Here is a 13811-nt window from a genome sequence, read left to right as displayed (position 1 = left end):
GAATGCTTAGAGGGTTTGAGGCAACCCTGAGCCCTTGTCGTGAAGATCCCATCAACTCTGAGCAGCGACCTCTGAGGAGCCTAGAGTCACTATTTCACTGGGGGTTTCAGATGATGGTTTTCCAGTTTTATCATTTGTTGAGTTTATTACCTAGAATCTTCTGTTCCCTCAAAAACCATGCATCTGCCCTGAGTATGTTTCCTACAGGAAGGACCTTACAGCGCTTTCCTCTTTCCATCACTTTTTAGAATAATGAGTCGATGTTCTAGCACCCAAAAAAGTAATGTGAGGTCCTTTTAAAAAATCATTATTATGAACTCAAGATTGTAAATATAATGATGTATTTCAATCTGCTCTAGTCCCTCGTTAATCCCCATGCTTCTATCCCGCATTGAGGCAGTGCCTGAGGTGGGCTCCATGTGCTGGGACACAGCACCCCCCCATTCTGAGGCCGGCCTTGCTGTTCAGCCCGGAAGCGCCCCAGGCTCCTCCCACCCACTTCCTTTCCCAGCCTAGACTCGAGTTGTCTAATGAGCATCTCTCCTGCAGTGGGCTTGGTCCTCAGAGACCCCAGCTGGGGTGTTGGGCTGCTCCTTCTGACTTCTCGGCCTTTTCATGGCTAAAACTAAAAAGCACGGCTTTTCAGGAGAAACACAATTACGCTTGATTCCAGTTTAGAATCACAAAGTTCACACTTGATATCATCGATTTTCTATTTATGTCTCTTTTCCTGGTGCTCTACATTTTAGAACCTGCTCATATTTGCACTCATTGATCATTTGGGCTGGAAAATAAATGGAAGTGAAGTAACTTCCTCACATAGCACTACGGGTCAGGAGCTGGTTTCCCACAAGGAAAGCATGTCAAATGCTTAATTTCATGTGCCAATAGAAATCAAGGAAGAAAAAAAAAATTCTTCTTAACTAAGAAAGCCTAAAATAAGTTACTTTCTATTCATTCAGTCTCTGAGTTGCTCTCCATTGCAGGGATCTGTGGGGACTATGGAGACCCACCAAGCAGGAAGCTGCTCTCTGAATAGAGTTTGCAAGGAAAATTGTATACTCACATCATCAACAGCATGGGCCACTTCTCTAGAGGTGGAGCTGCAGGAATGAAACAACATTGAAAATACACGTCATGAGGAAATTGCTTTCTGAATTCCTAACATTCAGCCTCTACCACACCCTTGTGTTTCTTCGCCATCATCTCTGTGTCTGTCTTGGTCACTCTAAAACACCCCTGTGCTTCTCTGCCATCATCTCCGTCTCTGTCCTGATCTCCCAGGACCCTGGCTTGGCTCTTCTCTCTCTTCCTGTGTGCGTGGGTCCACCCTTCCATCCCTTTCTAAAACTCCACTCATTGTCCTTTTTGACCTTATCCTTTTTTTTTTTTTTTTTTTATTCTTTACTTTTTATTTATTATTTTCGTCTCTTTCCCCCACCTTTTGTCTTCTCTTGATTTTTTTACTCCAATACCCCTGTTCTTTATTTCTTGTTTTCGTCTTCCCTGTCTACACTGCATGGGAGAGTCATCCATACTCCAGTAATCCACACTTAAATATCTCCTTCACGCGCAGTTTACAGCAGTGGTGATACAGAACAAGGGACCCAAACCCCCGGCCACGGAGGCCTGTTAGAAACCAGGCAGCACAGCAGGAGGTGAGCGGTGAGCGAGTGAGCAAAGCTTCTCTGTACTTACTGTCGCTCCCTATCACTGGCATCACCGCCTGCGCTCAGCCTCCTGTCAGATCAGCAGCAGCATTAGATTCTCTTAGGAGCACAAACCCTACTGTGAACTGTGCATGTGAGGGATCTAAGTTGCACACTCCTTATGAGACTCTAATGCGTGATGACCTGTCACTGTCTCCTTCACCCCCAGAGGGGACCCTCTAGTTGCAGGAAAACAAGCTCAGGGAAGCTCAGGCTCCCACCGATTTGACATTGTGGTGAGTTGTATGATTAATTTGTTGTGTATTACAGTGTAATAATAATTGAAATAAAGTGCACAATAAATGAAATGCAGTTGAATCATCCTGAAATCATCCCCGTCCCGGCCTGCCAGTCCGTGGAAACCTTGTCTTCCTCGAAGCTGGTCCCTGGTGCCAGAAAGGTTGGGGATCACTGATCTAGAAGACAGGCTTGTCAGGTTCTCCCCTTCAGGAAATCAAGCATCTGCAAACCATCATGAATCCGAAAAAATGCAACATGTTTCAAAACCAAAAGCCAATGAACACAAACAATGTGAGAGTTCACACACACGTTTATGGAGCCTCTTAAGAAGCTCTGAGAAACTGAACAGCCCGGAGTGGCGCCATCCGGTAGAAGGAAGCCTCTGTGACTATGGAAACGTGCTTGTCTTTCTCACCTGCCTGAGGCCATGCCTCAGATGTTTTCTCACCTGCCCAATGTCATGCCTCAGGTGTTTGCTCACCTGCCCGAGGCCACGCCTCTGATGAGGCTACTGCAGCTGAGGAGCCCCTTTTCTGATGGGATTTCATTTGCATTCATTTGCATGTATTTCCCTCTCGTGGTGGGAGGCTCGCAGGGAGGCTGGTGTGTAACAAGAGCCGTCTGGAAGTGCCATGTAAAAGGCAAGTTCAGGAAAGCTGGTCACCGCTGGGGACCGCTAACTACAGGTTAAGCATCCCTCATCCAAAAATCTGAAATCCAAAACGCTCCAAAGTCCAAAACGTTTTGAGCACTGAGATGATGCTCAAAGAAATGCTCACTGCATTATCTTGCTGATCCGGTACATGCAAAACATGAACATTTGAAAATACGAAAAAATTCAAAACCGGAAACACTTCTTCAGGTCCCACACGTTTTGAATGAGGGCCACTAGGCCTGTCCCGTGCCACACTGACGTACCCGACAGGCCCAATTTCCAGTCCTTTGACAAGTGACAAGTGGCCACCACTCAAGAAAGCACAGAAGGTACTACAGCCGGCACAATCAAGTCTAAAAACTTTGAGAAGAAAAAGTTTCAATGATTGTCAAAAGATCCGAATTTCTTGTTTCACACTGTAGGACCAGCCAAGTGCTTTCTGAAACATTCTCAAGTGCTGAACTGCAGGATGCAAACACGGTGAGACTCGAGCTAGGCCCTCCAAGGAAAGCTCATTTGGACAGATTAAGCAGAGGAACCCAAGACAAGAAAAACAGCCTGAGCAAAGCTACAGAGTCAGGAGCAGGCCCTAGTGACCCCTACCACTGTGGATACAGCCAACCCCATATGGTGTCAGGAAAGCAGGGAAGTGGAACCCCCTGGAGTGGTGGGAGGGTCAGCAGTGGGAGTGGGGAGGGCCAGGTGTGGTCAGCAATGGGCGTGGGGAGGTGCAGGTTTATGGAGGGAGGGCAAGAGGGTCAGAGATGGAGGGAGGGCAAGTGTGGCCAGCAATGGGAGTGGCAGGAGGGTCAGGCCAGTCAGCAATGCCGAGATGCGGAGAAACCAGAGTGTAGCCGAGGAAATTGATGCAGGGGAGAGGGGCAGGGAGTCAGGATGTCGAGGGCAGCGGGTCAGGATGGTGAAGGGCGAGGTATGGAGTCAAGGTGGGAGTCGAGGAGGGGCAGATGAAAGTCGGGGCGAATGTAGATCAGGATGTCGAATGGAACAGATTAAGTCGGATCGAAGTCGGAGGGCAGGTGTGGTCATGATGGGAGTGGGAGGGGCAGGTGTGGTCATGATGGGAGTGGGAGGGGCAGGTGTGGTCATGATGGGAGTGGGAGGGGCAGGTGTGGTCAGGGTGGGAGTGGGAGGGGCAGGTGTGGTGAGGATGGGAGTGGGAGGGGCAGGTGTGGTCAGGATGGGAGTAGAAGGGGAGGCAGGTGTGGTCAGGATGGGAGGGGGAGGCCAGGGGGTTTGTTTCATTTGGAGGGGCAAGTAAGAGTCATATTGAGGGAATTATGGTTGCTGAAGTAAACATTTGAGTAAATGAACTTCAGACAGTTTTGCTTTATCCATGAACACCATCAAAACTTTCTCTAAGTCAAAAGTGTCAGTTGAGTCAATCCTCATTGACTGCCTGCACAGGGGCGTGGGTGGTCTCAGGTTCATAAAGAAGAGCGGGTGCTCCCTTTTTCATGTAGTGACATAAAGGGAAAGGTCCATTCAAAGCCTGTCCCTGTTTGTTCAGACCCCGCAGAGGCAAACCATGAAAAGACAGACGCCCTCTCAGGTACAAACTGCCACCATGCACGGTGGGCCTGCTCAGGCGGTTTGGCTGTTTTCAGGCCGTATTCCAGAGGGCTGCTAACTGTCTGCTGTCAGCAAGACAGCTCCATCCTTAAAAAGAGCCCCCACCCACAACTCGAGAATATGCTGCTTTGGGACTGGCGGCAGAACAATAGATGGCGTTTAAAATTGTGCCACCCCTCTGTCTTCTCCGTGAGCACACACACAGACACACACACACCGCGCAAACACACGTTACCTGCTCTGCAAAACTGGATCATCGGATTCACTATCAAAAGGCAACAAAGGACGAATCCGACAGTGAACTCTGATATTTCCTCTCAGCTCCTACAATGATAAAGAGGTCTGCATGTCAACCCGGGCGCAAGACTGCACTGCGGAGTGTCTCCCACTGAACATGCACCGAGCACCAGCTCCTGAGACACGGCCGTGACATCCGAGCCCCATCTCCACTTCGAAAGGCCCCTGCAGGGCAGTGAACAGTTATTTCATTTACTTATTTAGTTTTTGAGATGGAGTCTTGCTCTGCCGCCCAGGCTGGAGTGCAGTGGTGCAATCTCAGCTCACTGCAACTTCCACCTCCCAGGTTCAAGTGATTCTCCTGCCTCAGCCTCGAGAGTAGCTGGGATTACAGGCGCCTGCCACCACACCCAGCTAATTTTTGTACTTTTAGTACAGAAGCGCTTTCACCATGTTGGCCAAGCTGGTCTCGAACTCCTGACCTCAGGTGATCCGCCCGCCCCGGCCTCCCAAAGTTCTGGGATTATAGGCATGAGCCACTATGCCCGGCCATGAACAGTTATTTTAAACTGGATTCATACTTCACAAAAGTGTTCACTTGGCAAAGGGGTATCACTTGGTAATAAGTACCAAAGAAAATCCCTTTGAATGGTATTCTGGGCTCAACCTTTTAGGCATTTTAGGGGGGATTCTGGAAATTCAATATCTGTCGTATTTCCTTGATTTAATGACTGGAAGGAAATTAGAAACTCTTTATTCTCATAAACTCCACTGGTTTCCAGTGAGCAACACATCTTTACTGTATGTGCCCAGACACTTGCCGAGTCCGTTCTGAAATCTTGTGTTGGATTCACGGCGAGTTTATTCAGCCTGTTGTGCTGAGCAGCTCCTTCTACAGCTTGAAAACCGAGTGAGTGTCATAGGCCAATGATTTACAGCCTCCGTCTGGTCTCTATGAACCCACAGAAGCTGGGATCAGCCTCTGCTTGCACGTTCTCCCCACACACTGCACGCGCGTCGTCTAGACCAGGAGACCCAGGCTTGAGGTGGAACGCTCAGAACCTTCCACAACCGATTCTTCCCTGTGGGACTTGCCTCCGTCTTAGGAAGGTTCATTTTGTCCTTTTCACACTCCAGATTAAAAAAAAAGCTGCAGCGTAGTGAGACTTTCTGAAGTGCTAGGTGCTTCCCTGATATCTCCCTTTGTCTTTATCACAACCCAGAGAGGTGGTGCTATAGTGAAGATTAAGTAAGAAATACACTAAAATGCTTTCAAAAGTACTTGGTACACAGGAAGCACTCAATAAATGCCCTCTTATATCAATGTTCGCAGCACTGAACTACATAAGTAGATGCTTAAAATGAGAATTATTCTTTGACACATCTAATGGCTGGAGAACCTCTCAGCGTGGCCAGGGGAGAGAAACTTTGCAGGGACACCGGCTTCATGGGCCTCGGGCAGGTGGAATTCGGAAAGACTGGCCAAAGCGCGGCCATCAAAATCAAACCTCACAGAAGCGAGGGTCACCAACTCAGTCATCCACCTTGGCATCCTCGTGTTGTAAAATCAAACCCTGAGACTTTATGTTAAGTTTCATGGGATCTCAGGTCTCATACCTTCGACCAAGTAAGCACGAGAGCCTCCGGGTCTTGTTAATGGGCAGGGAGAGACGTGGCCGAAAGGTGCTGGTGACGAAGGGAAAGGGCAGTCTCCACCAGCATCTCCAGTTACACCAGAATCCCTGCTTTTCCCGTGCCAGTCCCCATCTCCGCAGATTCCCGCGCTCCCGACCTCCCGTGACAGCTCTTTCCTCGTGCCTCACAGCAGCCGGTCCCACTTCCTGCATCGCCACCAACGTGGCCCAGGCTGCCAGCCCCCGTGACACTGCAGTCATCCCCCTGCTCCCCATCGTGGCCTCCTGACTGAGCAGCCAGAGTGACCCCGAAAGCCTAAATCAGCCTGTGGCGCCCTCACCCCTCCTCCAGCTGCCATCACCTCCTGGGTGAAGAGTACGCAGGTCATAGCCCCCGCAGCTCTGCCCCTCTGCCCTCCGGCCAGGCCGCCCCACTGTCCCCCTCCCCGCTGTCCCGCCCGCCTAGCACCCTCCTGCGAGGGGCTCCTGCGTGTTCCGTGTGGGCTTCTCCCCGGGGCGGCCCCGAGTTTTCCCCAACGCCCACGCTCACCACCAGGCTGTTGTGCAGGACCTTCCTTCTCTGCCTCTCCAGCTGATGACGCGCACTGACGTCCTGCAAGGCCTGCTCCAGGTGCACCACCTTTGCCTGGCACGCTGAAAGGACAAAGGGACAGAGGCATTATACCAGAGAGGACATCCATGGGGCCCAGCAGGTCAAATTCCTTTCTCTAAGTATGGGAGACATTTTTAAAAACAATGGAGTCTGCCAGGGCCAGCTGCGTGCTGTGGTGTGTACTCCTGACCGCTTTGGACCCAGGCTGCTCTGTCCCCACCGTGACCAGGGACTCACAGAGCTTACCGGGGGGACCTCTCCCCACAGTTACCCCGTCCGTCATCAGCCTGAATGCTGCCCAGTCGTCTGCACGGCAGCCAAGGAGGTCTCTGTTCCTAACGCACTGGGAGCCCTTGGTGCGGGGGAGTGGGGCAGGGAAGCAGATGCTGGGGCCGGGCTCTGCTGCTGTGGATTGTAACGGTGGTCTGGGCCTCCACTCCTGCCTCTGTCCCACCAGGATGGCGCCACGGTGATGTGGTGATGAGTGGGCACTGCATGGGCACCTTGGCCAAGCTTGGACACCCTAATCCCCAGACTGGCCATTGTGGTGGAGGCAGTGTGAGGGTGACACGGAGCGCGGTGTCGTGCTGCAGGGGACACCTCGTGCCTGTATGAGTCACGATAGCCAGGGGCCCCTCCAGATGTCACTTAGCCAAAGGATGCAGCGCGGCCGGGGCTTTCTCCCCCAGGCCCAAGGACCTGCTCAGCACAGATGCAGCTCTCATGAGGCCTGAAACCAAGCTGGACTTGCAGAACCACACACGCTCCCTTTCGGAAAGAAACACCCGTTACCAGGTCCAGACTGAATGTGGGTGTAAGAAAGTGGGAAGGGTCCCCCACAGTGAGAGAGGGACCCTCCCAGTCACTTGGTCTTCTGAGCCTTGACTGTGTCCGGCCCCAGCCACCAGCCTGTCCCCACTATCCCTCTCGTCAGGGCAGCTGAAAGGAGTTGCCTGGGCACCTGAGGTGGCTGAGGCTCATCTTTGAGGAGCGTGGAACTCGAGGGGAGAAGTCGCGCCCCCCGGGAAGCCAGGTAAGGAGGCCCCGAGCCCCTGAGCCTGATGCCTGAGCAGGAATAAGCCTCCTGGGGACCCCTGTGTGTGGCAGGACTGCACCGTGGCTCCCACAGGCAGGGTCTCAGCAGGCCCTGCCTCCTCCCGTGTCAGCATTCCCTCTGCGGGACAGCCTTGGCTGTTCCCTGCTTCTCCCTTTGAGTTTCATCTTTTCAAAGCTTAGGTACACTGCTTTTCACAAAATTACTGTGAAAATCATTTCACAAAAATGATTGTCCCTTTCCCTGCAGCACATGGCTTATAAGAACACAAGCATTGCCGGGTGTGGTGGCTTGCGCCTGTAATCCCAGCACTTTGGGAGGCCGAGGTCGGCAGACCATCTGAGGTCAGGAGTTCGAGACCAGCCTGGCCAACATGGTAAAACCCCATCTCTACTAAAAATACAAAATTAGCCAGGCATGATGGAGGGTGCCTATGATCCCAGTTACTCGGGAGACTGAGGCGGGAGAATCGCTTGAACCCGGGAGGCAGAGTTGCAGTGAGCTATGGCGCCACTGCACTCCAGCCTGGGCGACAGAGCAAGACTCTGTCCCCCCACCCCCACCACAGAAAAGAACACAGGCGTGCACACATCACTTCTACAAACACGGCCTCAGGGGAGTTATTAGCAGAGTGCACTGAAGAAAACTAGGCTACTGCAGCGATTTCAAGAAAGCATCACGTAGCCTCGCAGAAAAACAGTACAGCTTCCAAAGTTTCCACACACCTGTTTTGCAGTAACAGCAGAACAACACTTGACCGAGTTCCTAAGTTGACAATCATCTGTTTGGCCTGTGGACACACTGAACACTGGACAGAAGCTGTGAGCACGAGACGAACGTGGGGACGGTGCTCTTTGGTTCTTTTGTTTTTTTGAGACAGGGTCTCGCTCTGTCACCCAGGCTGGAGTGCAGTGGCGCCATCTCGGCTCACTGCAACTTCCACCTCCCGGATTCAAGCGATTCTCCTGCCTCAGCCTCCCAAGTAACTGAGATCAAAGGCATGCGCCACCACACCCAGCTAATTTGTGTATTTTTAGTACAGACAGGTTTTCGCCATGTTGCCCAGGCTGCTCTCAAACTCCTGGCCTCATGTGATCTGCCCGCCTTGGCCTTCCAAAGTGCTGGGATTATAGGCGTGAGCCACCGGGCCTGGCCGGATAGCGCAATGTGGACGATGAGTTTAAAACTGCAGAAGCAAAGCAACCTCTTCCACAGGCTTCAAGCACCGCAGCTGAAGATAATAAATCCATTATAACAAAAGAGTAGCCAAATGCTGTGGCGTTCTTAGAAATGAAGAACTGAACTGATAAGACAAAAAAAAAAAAAAAAAAAAAAACACCTCACGTCATATTTTATGAAACTCTGACACAAAATGCCCAATGTGGACACGGGTGCCAGTTCAGTAGTGACCGTCAAGGCCAGGGAAGTGCCCTGTGGTGACCAAGAGAACAAGGAGCTCCCCTGGCAAGTGGGGCTGCAGTGGGAGCTGGGAGGGAGCAGTGCACGCACCAACGTGGCCGAATCACATGGTGCCCACGCTTGCCTGTGGAATTAGGTGTCAGCTAAAAGGAAAAAGAAATGGAAACTTAAATTCTAGTCGGTCATTGTCTTAAAACTGCAAACATTTCTCTTGAGTGTGGACTGACGCCCCTCCTACCTAGCAGGGTCTCGGCGCTCTGCCGTGTTCTTTGCACCGCGGTCACTATCGCAGAAACACGGTCCTGATACTCATCCTGATAATCTCTTAGGAGTGCCCGAGAAGAAGAATGAAATGCCTGTATATCCTGGTTAAGTTTCTATAAAATAAGAACATACACGATTCGTAAAATTATATTATTAATGATCACAGTACAATTACATAATAATTAGTTATATATGTTTCTATAGAATAATAACATACCCACACAATTAATGTAATGGGGCCGGACGTGTTGTTAACTGGAAGGGTTTAAAGCAGAGGTGGTTCAGCACAGGCGTGTGGACACCTGCTGGGACTGTTTTCATGCCGCCTGCGCCTCGGCTCACTTACAGAAGTTCTGACTCGGTACATCTGGGATTTGTATTTTCAAAGCAGTACATGTGGCTTTTATGCCCTTAAAGTATTTAAGAAACAGAAAGTCAGGTATTTCACCAATTTCCGTAGGAAGGGCTGCTCACTGCACGGTGGGGTGATGCTGGGCGCGAGCCGCGTTTCCGTCTGTTGTTGACTTCCTCACGATGACGGCTCGGGCTCAGAGCCTCTCATCACCGCCTGAGAAACGGGGGCCGCCCTCCTAATCTACTATCCAGACCTGCCTTCTGGAAGCTCAGTTATCACGAGCACGTGGTGGAAAACATGTGGGCCGGTGAAAACATCTTAACATGTAAATGTACATAATAAAATCCCAGACACAATACATATGAATGCTTTTAGAGAACTTTGGGAGCAAAGCAACTCATGTCCTGTGTGGAAAGTCCTCTTTTCCCCTGAAATTATCTCAAGGATCTTCCACGGGAAGATTTGTCAGAACCAGGACACTTAATATTTAATGCTTAATATTTAATATCAGACACTCTTAAATCACGAGAGCATAACTAAACTTAAATAAGTATTCTTCATTTCTTTAGTCAAGTCTCTCTTTTTCTATAAAATGGAGATGACTTTCATATGTTTGGGAAACATTGTAATAACTTAATAACATTTTAATATCAAAACAAGTGTTTTTATTATATGGAGTACAGAAAAAGTTAGACAACCTATTCAATTAATTTTATTCAGTTTGAAAAGAATGAAAATTAATTTCATATACATTTATTCTAAATACACGAATGCAGCTTGCCAGGGGCTGGGATATCGCTCATTCTCAGTAACAAAGAGAACAGATTAATCCTGTTTACAGATGTTTTACTGTTGTAGTCATTATGCTGGTCACATTGTTTAAAACCAAGGTAAAACAATGTTCTCAACCAAAGGTATAAAAATACCCTCCTACAATTTCACCCTGGAGAACTGCCAAATATACTATACGGAATAAGTATTTTTTTAACTTTCATTTCTAAAAATTATTAGTAGTTTAACAGGAGCTGTTCACACTGATGACATGCTGTACCAGATCTATTTAATCTAACATGTATAAACATGTTTTCCACCATTTAACGTTAAAATTAAATTGAGAACTTTGATTAACTAAAGTAAGATTTCAGTTTAATGATTTAATTTGATTCATTAAAATGAGAATTTTGACTCATAAAATTGAACTACTACCACAGCTATTTGAAATAATTCATTTCATGGCCAAAATGTATTTTTCCTTCTGATATTTGCTCAGAATCCCAATCCTATGTTTTGTTTTGTTTTTAGGTTTAGTCTTCTGTTTAGTATGTAGTAGAAAGCAGAGCTCCCTGAGTGAACACCATCTGCAGTTGATTATGAAAATAGTAACGATTTTGGCCGGGCGCAGTGGCTCACGCCTGTCATCCCAGCACTTTGGGAGGCAGAGGCAGGCGGATCACAAGGTCAGGAGATGGAGACCATCCTGGCTAGCACGGTGAAACCCCGTCTCTACAAAAAATATAAAAATTAGCCAGGCATGGTGGTGGGCACCTGTAGTGCTAGCTACTCAGGAGGCTGAGGCAGGAGAATCGCTTGAACCTGGGAGGTGGAGGTTGCAGTGAGCCGAGATCGCGTCATTGCACTCCAGCGTGGGTGACAGAGCGAGACTCCATCTCTAAATAAATAAATAAATAATAAATAAATAAATAAATAGAAAAAAAGAAAATCGTAACGATGGTATACCCTTTTAAAGAAGACCAGAATGGGCCTGTAATGGAAACTTGTATCTAACACACGAGGGGCTTTCCTATTTTCAGTGAGGGCCTCTTTTACTTCCATAAGATGACATGTCTTTTGACAAGCATAATGTAAACCGTTTCACCAGAAATACACATAAACATTCACTGCATAAATTAAAACTCTGGCTTCTGGTGAAGCTGTTTTTACCTGAATGACACGATCCAACTGGCTCAAGGCTGAGCGTGTGTTTCTCTGCAGACGCTGCTGTTTGTTGTACAGGGTGGAAATCCGAGTGGCCTCACTGCGACTCTTTTCAATCTTTCCCTTGTACTATTGCATAGAAAATAAACAAAGACAATTTAAAGTCTTAAAACCTTGAAGCTGAAGCAGAGGACGGCTGGACCTCTCCTCTTTCCTCTGAGGAGAGAATGGTTGCTGATTGTCCCGGGTGCACCTGCCCGCCTGAGAGAAGACAACGCCCCTGCGTGGGACTCACGGTAGCGGGGAACACGGCGGGGACAACTCCAGGTGAACCAGGAGCCACAGGAGCCGTCGGGAAGGCACCCCCGGGGCTGAGCCTGAGGGTCCCGGCCAGGTGCGGGGAGGCAGAACGTCCTGGAAGGCGGGCTGCGTGTGAGGCCGGCGATGCCTGCGGTGCCTCCGGGGAGCTGAGCCCAGGCCCCAGTCCTGGCACAGAGACGGCCAAGCTCAGTGCCTCAGGAGCAGAGGGACCGGGACTCAGGAGCAGAGAGCTGGGCCCAGCGGGGCAGGAGGCTGCAAAGTCACCGAAAGTAACTGTGGAGCGAGGGCGGCCGCACAGCGGGGTGCGATTAGGTCAGAAAATCGCTGTATTCTCCGTGCGAAGCTCCTCCGAAGTGGAAAGGTGTTAACAGACAACTGCAGAGGAGGGCGGCTCCCAGAGCCCCGGGGTGAAGAGGCCGTCGAGAGCACCGGCCGGATCCGTGGGGCTTGAGGATGGGCCCGGGAAGGTTCTCCCACCCTCATCCGACTAAAGAAGAAGCTGCAGCAAAATTGAGTCCCCGGCCCCCAAAGGCTCAGATCCTCTCTGGGAAGAAAGCAATACCACGCGCGTGAGCGTTAGAAATCAGCCTGCGCGTGTTAGAAACCGTGTTCCAAAGCCTCCGGGACTCACCGGGCGTGGAACGGCAATTCTGGGAAAATCCATGGCCCCAGGATGGCCTGCACTCAACGTGGGGCTGCCCTGAGCTTTGGGGGATTTGGCCGTGGGCAACAGAAAGACGGGGGAACGAGCCTGCGTGGGCACAGGGACGCCGGATTGCGCTGGGGGTTGCTGAGGAATGGAGTTGGATGGAAATAAAGTCACCACCTATTGGGCAAGGGACATGGGACTTATCTTAGGTGAGGGCGACATGGGAAGCAGGAGCATGAGTCGCAGGCAGGGAGCTCCGCCTCCGGGAGGGTGAGAGGCTGGGAGGGCCAGGAGGACCAGGAGGCCAGTGCAGCCGCCAGATCTGCAAGGTGCATGGGGTGGACAATGCTCCACCTGCGTCCCCGCCCGGGAGTCCCAGTGGAAAAGCCATTTCATTGCAGGGCCCGTGACGCCAAGCACGCCACACACCAAGGCCACACTCTGGTGGCAGTGGGGCATGCTGGCCTGGGGGAGGCAGCAGGCAGGGCCACCATGTGGAGATCGGCCTTCCAGTGACCGGAACCACCAGGAGGGGCTCACAGTGCAGACGCCAGGGCTCCACAGCTTCACTTCACACTGTGTGCCTAATGATCTCACATGTTAAAAAAGATCCTTTAAAAAGCTCATCTAAATGACACTAGAAAAGTTGCTGGGCTTGGGCAGTGCCCCCACCAACAGTGCGTGGTGAACAGCACCAGGCTCTGGACCAGACCCAAATGGGAAGGCTGGGCCTGCACTTCAGGGGTCTGCGGCCACACGGACAGCCACTCCTTGACAGGCTGCTGGCACCGCAGAGGCTGTGACGTCCTGGAGAGCCACTCATGCTGAGGCACCCTGAGCAGGGCCATCCATGTTCCGCTGGAGAAGGCTTTGCTGGAATGTGATGCCGAGGGGTTTACCTCTGCCATTTCAGGCACACTCAGGCACTCACCGGCAGGGGTCTGGGGTCCCTCCTCCATGGAAGGAGGAGGAGATGGAGACTGGAGTGTGACCGTGGAGCAACGACGCCTGGGGTTCCTTGAGATCTTGTTGACCAAGAGTCTTGACCCTTCCAATAAAGCCACGAAATGCTGCTGTTAGGCTCTTAGGTTGGACGAGGTTACTATTTCCAACTGTTTTCATTACTGTAGAATTAC

General features: G+C 50.6%; 1 protein-coding gene and 1 pseudogene across 3 annotated transcripts in view; one reads left to right on the top strand and one right to left on the bottom strand.

The window, feature by feature from the left end:
* Window positions 1–13811, bottom strand: part of KIF25 (kinesin family member 25) — a 65728-nt gene that overhangs the window by 37459 nt on the left and 14458 nt on the right. For all 3 annotated transcript variants that reach the window (XM_031667581.1, XM_031667583.1, XM_031667582.1), the window contains exons 3-7: window positions 11712–11834; window positions 9390–9528; window positions 6616–6719; window positions 4430–4518; window positions 1067–1103 (exon numbers count right to left, since the gene is read on the bottom strand). In XM_031667581.1, coding sequence (XP_031523441.1) covers window positions 1067–1103; window positions 4430–4518; window positions 6616–6719; window positions 9390–9528; window positions 11712–11834 — 492 coding nt within the window. The remainder of the gene's footprint in view (window positions 1–1066; window positions 1104–4429; window positions 4519–6615; window positions 6720–9389; window positions 9529–11711; window positions 11835–13811) is intronic.
* LOC100999306 lies at window positions 6735–7412 on the top strand (annotated as a pseudogene).

Source organism: Papio anubis, chromosome 6 (genome assembly GCF_008728515.1).
Source record: "Papio anubis isolate 15944 chromosome 6, Panubis1.0, whole genome shotgun sequence".
NCBI classification, from domain to species: domain Eukaryota; kingdom Metazoa; phylum Chordata; class Mammalia; order Primates; family Cercopithecidae; genus Papio; species Papio anubis.
The sequence above is the reverse complement of the archived record's forward strand: the minus strand, read 5'-3'. Positions and strand labels throughout refer to the sequence as shown.